This window comes from Lagopus leucura, unplaced genomic scaffold (genome assembly GCF_019238085.1).
Source record: "Lagopus leucura isolate 7727_CA_CO unplaced genomic scaffold, USGS_WTPT01 Super-Scaffold_100043, whole genome shotgun sequence".
Taxonomy (NCBI): domain Eukaryota; kingdom Metazoa; phylum Chordata; class Aves; order Galliformes; family Phasianidae; genus Lagopus; species Lagopus leucura.
In genome coordinates this window covers 49223-54774 of record NW_024962290.1, presented here as the reverse complement: position 1 = coordinate 54774, position 5552 = coordinate 49223, and the positions used below count along the sequence as shown (strand labels likewise).

The following is a 5552-nucleotide window of genomic DNA, read 5'->3' as shown; positions in this document are numbered from 1 at the left end:
TGGCCTGAAGAAGGGAAGGCTGCGCGGTGACTTCATTGCAGCCTTCCAGTCCACGAAGGGAGCCTCCAAACAGGAGGGGAGACAACTCTTTGATGGTGTAGCTAAGGTCAGGCCAAGGGGAAGTGGTGTTGAGTTGAAGATGGGATGTCAGGTTGGATTGTTCTTTACAGAGAGTGGTGAGATGGTGGAACCGGATGCCCAGAGAGGCTGTGGATGCCCCGTCCCTGGAGGTGTTCAAGGCCAGGTTGGATGGGGCCCTGGGCAGCCTGGTTTACTATGAGCGGTGATGCCGATGGGATTCATGCCTCTGTCTTGCAGCCTCCAGTCTGTCTGTCGTGTGCACCCCAGGCCTGAACCAGTGTGGGTAGGGTGTGTCCTTCCTGCGGGGTGGGGTTTTGGTCCTCGGAGGCTGACCCTCGGGAGACCCCGTTTCTTCTTTGATGGGTGGCAGCGATCCAGGTCGCTTGACGGCAGACTCCTCAGGCAGGCTGGACTCACCACGCAGTGGTGATGGTGCCATCTGCTTCAGTGCTTTCTGCACTCGCATGATCTTCCTTGCCCTCTTCCTGAAGTGTTTCACGGAGTCGCATGCCAGAGGGAGCCTGGATGGTCTGCCTTGAGGCTCCACAGACTCAGCCCTTGAGGAAGCTTGGGAACCTCTTCTGGAAGGCGGTCTTGGCCTCAAGGACATGTGATGGGGTGAGGCCTTGGCTGCCTGCAGTAATCGCGCCGCACCCTCATGCTGGTCTTTTTCAGCCCCCTGTTGCTCATCAAGGAACCTGACATGTTTGGTTCCCGGTGCTCGGCGCAGGTCTTGTTGGCTTGATGTCCCTGCCTCCCCCTGCAGCTGGCAGGTCACCAGCTGCTCTTGGGCTTCAGGCACTGTCCGGATCGCTGGCAGCAGACTGAAAGGACAGAGCGGGAGGGGTCCGCGGGAGTGGCTGATGGCTTCGGGGCTGCATGCTGCAAGCCTGAGCCAGGAGCCTTGGCTGCAACGCAGCCCTGCCCACAGACTGCTCACCGGCTGCCCCGTGGCTCCTGAGATGCGCAGAGGGGCAGCCCTGTGAGCTGGGGGGCTCCTGGCGTCCCCATCCCAGCACAGCGGGTGCTGCGTTCAGCACTGTTGGGCGGCCACAAACAGGGACCCTTTGGGGCTAGGGAATGGGCTCTCGTTGGGTCACCCCCGTGCACATGGCAGCCCGGGGCCCTCAGCCTCACCTGAACCTGGAGCTCTCCTGCCGCAGTAAGCTCCTGATCCGTCTGAATTCTCCTCCATCAACGCTGTCTGAGCTCAACCGTTTGATGAAGGTTGGACGGCCAGCAAATCTCACTGCAGTGGGGAAGGCAGAGGAGATTCACCGTCAACCCTTTGGCGCACTCACCAGGGGCGCTCAGGCCTGTTCCCAGAACAGCCGAGAGGGCCGCTCTGCTCCCCCCGCTGCTGCCATCTGCACCGCCCTCGGACCCTCCCTGACAGCAACCCTGGCCCCACTCCTCCTCTCTGCAATTCAGCTCTGTTTTGGGACTGCATTAGTGGCATCGGCTTTGGGAAAGAGGAGCTGGGTGGTGATGATGAGGTGGCAGGGTGACTTTTGGGGACTGTATCCTTCCATTGGGGGAGGGCAGGGCCTAAGATCTGCACATCCTCCCGACAAAGCCAGGGATGAGGGCACGTCACACCCAGCACCTTAGTTAGGGAGAGGCCAACAATTCCTCATGGGAAGAGGCCGTGCTGAGCTGGTGTGAAGCTCTGACACAAGTCAGAGACCGTGGCTGATGATCAGCAGGGGATTTCCCATCTCAAGTATGTTGCCCGTGCCACGGGAAGGAACTGGCAGCTGCTTTACCTTTCTTGCCCTGGTCCAGAGGTGGCAAAGTGCCTTCTTTCTTTGGTGTCTCCTGACCAGAGAGGCTTCCTGAGGACTTGCGGTGTATTGCGGGTGGTGGTTTGGGTACAAACTCCATTTGAAACCTGCACAACAGGAGAAGACAGCGAGCGGTGTGACGCAGCGCTCCAGCAATCCTTGCTGCTCTCTCTGTCTGCTCACAGGCACATTTTCATGCTGCATTAAGCACACTACTTTCTAAAGCCTTTTGCAGGGTCAGTCGGGATAGGTGAAGGGGAAACAGTTTCAAACGGCAGGAGGGAAGCTTTAGATTGGATATAAGGAAGAGGTTTTTGACAGAAGGGTGGCGAGGCACCAGAGTATCTTGCCCAGAGAGGTGGTGGGTGCCCGGACAGGCTTTCAAGGTGGGGCTGGACCAGGCTCAGAGCAACCTCCTCTGGGGGTAGGTGTCCCTGTTCCCTGCGGGGGAGTGGGACGAGGTGCCCTTTCGGGGTTCCTTCCAGCTCAAATCATTCTGTGATTCCATGACACACGCTCACGGGCAGGACAGTCACGGGCACAAGGAACAAGCGCTACGGAACAAGAGCTGAGCAGCTGCATCAAGCAGCAGCTACAGCCGCCAACATACTCACATGGGAAAGACGACAATGCAGCCAGAGAGCGCCAGGGAGGCCACCGGTGCCACCCGGGACACCACCACATCCAGCAGCCAGGGGGCCTGCAGGGGAGAAATGGGGAGGATGTGGGACATCGTCACGGCTGAGGCACAGGGGGCACGAGGAGCCCACGGCAGGGAGAGCTGGCAGCAGCTCAGCACTCGCAGCCGGCAGCTCCTGGTGGGCCACAGCGGGCACAGCAAGGGTCATGGCAGTGCCGGGGCCACGGAGAAACTGTAGCTCACCTTGAAAGCAGCTCTTCCGAATTTCTCTTTCCCTGACAGCTTCTCCAGGAAGTCAAAGAAGTATTTCATTTGGAAGGTCAGTCCGTCAATGAGGAGCACGCCGATGTCCTTTAGGACAATGGCAACGTTCTCCCCATTCTGCAGGCAGCCGGCGACCAGGGACATGGTGCTTTGGATGCCCGTCCTGAGTGTCTCCCAGCTCAGAGAGGCAGCTGCGGCCGCCTTGCTGTATTTCATGGGCTCCACCTTCCTGAGGACTGAAAAATGCAAGGGACAGAATTGATGATAAGGTTGGTTTTCCACAGGTGCTTCCCTAGAAGTGCTTCTGGTGGACATCAGCCAGAATGGCCCCATGTTTGGACGGGCTCCTCAGAAGGGGAGGTTTGCTTTTGAGAATGGAGGCAGTGGCCGTTTGCTCTGTCCACGAAGCCAGCAAAAGTTTAATCCCCCCTCCTACCTGGCAGGGACTCCTTGTGGGGCTTGAGGTGGTGCGTGGCAATGAGGTTTGAAGCCAGGTTAAACACGGGCCACTGCAGAGTCACGGTCCCATCCTCAGTCCGGACCTCTTTGGGGACGGTGTCAAAGGTGCCGAAGGTGGGAATCCAGACCCCCTGCAAGTGGAAGAGAAAGGAAGGGCGGAAGGGTTATGGGACAGCCGGAGGAAGAGCCGGAGAGGGTCCGATGTAGGGACAGAGCTCGGAGCCCTCTCCCGCTGTTCAGAGGCATGAGCCAGGGCATCGGGCATGGCTTTGGGAAGGGGCTGCATGGTCCTCTCCTTCCCCTCACCCTCCCAGATGCAGCCCAGCAGGCTGCAGGGCATAAGCAGCCCCATGGGATCCAGAGGCTTCCAGAGAGCGGGATCAGCCCTGAGATCCGGCAGGGCCCAGCACAAGTGATCATGCATTTGCAGGAAGCCCGTGGGATGCCCAGGAGAGAAACGTGGGGGGAGTCTCCTGCTTTCTGCGGAGGGGAAGGCTCAGAGGAAGTCCAGGCTGAGCCGCACAGGGAGAGGAGAAACCCGACGGCCAACACACCTTCTGCACCAGGAGCTGCTCCCGTACGTAGGCGGCCACCGCTTCCCAGACAGCAACTCGCTCTGGAGGGCAAAGGAAAAGCAGGTCACACTCTGCATCTGCCGCTTCCCGGCACCGCCACCGCTGCCAGGCGGGAGCGAGGCGGCAGATGGAAAGGGTCGCCTCCGTGCTAGGGGTGGCTGCAGCACCGCTCCTGTGCTGGCCGTGGCCCCGCGTACCTTTGGTGTCGCTGCATGTCGGACTGGAGGCGCGCCCCGCTACAGGGCCGACCTCGCTCCTCCCGTTCTGCCTGGTGCTGGCGGGTCGCTCCTTGTTGGCGCCAGCCATGCCGGAGCTCATCCTTCAGATGCGTCTGCTCTCTGCCAGATGCTCCTTCAGGATGCGGGACGCACTGCCGCGCTCCGCCTTTTATACCCCTCCGGGTGCCCGTGTCACAAACGTCGCCACGGCGACGCGATGACAGCGTGGCCGCTGCTGGCCGCTGCCCATTGTGATGCTGGCACCGGCAGCAGCTGCCCGGCCCGGCTGGGAGTGCTGACCCCTCTCTGCTTTCTCTCTTCTCTCCTTTGCTCTCAGTGTGCTAGGACTCGCTCTCCTTCAGCGGCCGTTGACTGCGTTGATCTTCAAGCAGGCGATATGGAAACGAGCACTGTTCCAAAGTGCTCTGGCCGGAACGTTGATGACCTGTTGTCAGGAAGTTGCTCAGTTTTGCATGTTGTAGAAACATAATTGCTGAATTATGGGACTAAGTCTTTCCTGTGAACCTGCAAGAGCTGTTAAATGTTCCAAGCAATGTGGGAATAGTTAGGGATTGGAATCATAGAATCATAGAATCACAAGGTTGGAAACGACCTGCAAGATCATCTAGTCCAACCACCGTCCCATTCCCAATACCACAAACATAGCAAACATCTTGTAGGGTTGTTCTGTTAGGATAAGCAACTGCCTGCAAAAGAAAACAGATTGAACAAGCATCAAAGAAGCCAGGGCCTCTACACAAGGCCGGACTGTGTGACTCCGTGAGAAGGTTGGGGTGTGACAGGCAGGCATCGAGATGCTCCCCTCTGTCCTCCTTCCGAGCTTATCTCTATGCAAGGGAGGCCAGGCAGATATCCAGAAACAAGGACCAAGTGTGGAGTGAGGGTCAGAAGTTCATTAATTAATTGGAAGTTTACGCTTAGCCAGCAGAGATCTCTGTTTGTCCCGTGTTTGACCTCACGGTCTATTGCTGATGGGAAGAGAGCAGACGTTTAGGGGGCCTGGAAAATCCTGTGGTGATCACCATCAGAGAAGAGATTTTAAAAAACAGAGAGTTATCATAACCTAGTATGGATCATTCAGTGCAGAGACTGAGGGACATCATGGCTGATCTGTACAGGGACAGCGTGGGGGGGGGGTACCTGGCAGTGTGCCAGCTGCCATCATCCACAACAGCCAGACTTCTGAGGTCACCTGCCCAAACATTCTTTTTGCTCAGCACTTTATTTCTGCAAGAGAGATTTGATCACAGCACGTGCATCAGTATTCAAACACCCCATCCTAGGAGCAAGGAGCAAGGACTGGCACTAATACTTACGGTGAGGCACGGGAACAGGTAGCCCAGAGCATCTGCACGCGTCCCATCCCTGGAAATGCTCAAGACAAGCTCAGATGGGGCACTGAGCATCCTGATGTACTGAGTGGGGTTGGAACTGGATGGATTTCAAGTCCCATAGCTGGCATAGTTCATGTTTTTTATGTTTACAATACATATTTATGTCTACAGACACA

General features: G+C 57.6%; 1 protein-coding gene across 1 annotated transcript; it reads right to left on the bottom strand.

The window, feature by feature from the left end:
* Positions 1 to 274: 274 nt before the first annotated feature.
* On the bottom strand, positions 275 to 4121 carry LOC122186964. The gene is made up of 8 exons (XM_042884039.1): positions 4001 to 4121; positions 3783 to 3844; positions 3206 to 3359; positions 2749 to 3005; positions 2480 to 2565; positions 1848 to 1972; positions 1219 to 1330; positions 275 to 905 (listed from the first exon to the last, which is right to left on the bottom strand). Exons 1-8 carry the CDS (start codon positions 4119 to 4121, stop codon positions 275 to 277), a joined length of 1548 nt encoding a protein of 515 aa, XP_042739973.1.
* Between the last annotated feature and the right edge of the window lie 1431 nt (positions 4122 to 5552).

What these genes read in the sequence shown, in the direction of transcription:
- LOC122186964 (XM_042884039.1), bottom strand. Translation starts at nt 4,121, where the DNA reads ATGAGCTCCGGCATGGCTGGCGCCAACAAGGAGCGACCCGCCAGCACC. An exon ending in CCACAAGGAGTCCCTGCCAG is followed by an intron (nt 3,006 to 3,205) that starts GTAGGAGGGGGG and finishes TGCATTTTTCAG; the next exon opens with TCCTCAGGAAGGTGGAGCCC. An exon ending in TGCATTGTCGTCTTTCCCAT is followed by an intron (nt 1,973 to 2,479) that starts GTGAGTATGTTG and finishes CCTGTTGTGCAG; the next exon opens with GTTTCAAATGGAGTTTGTAC.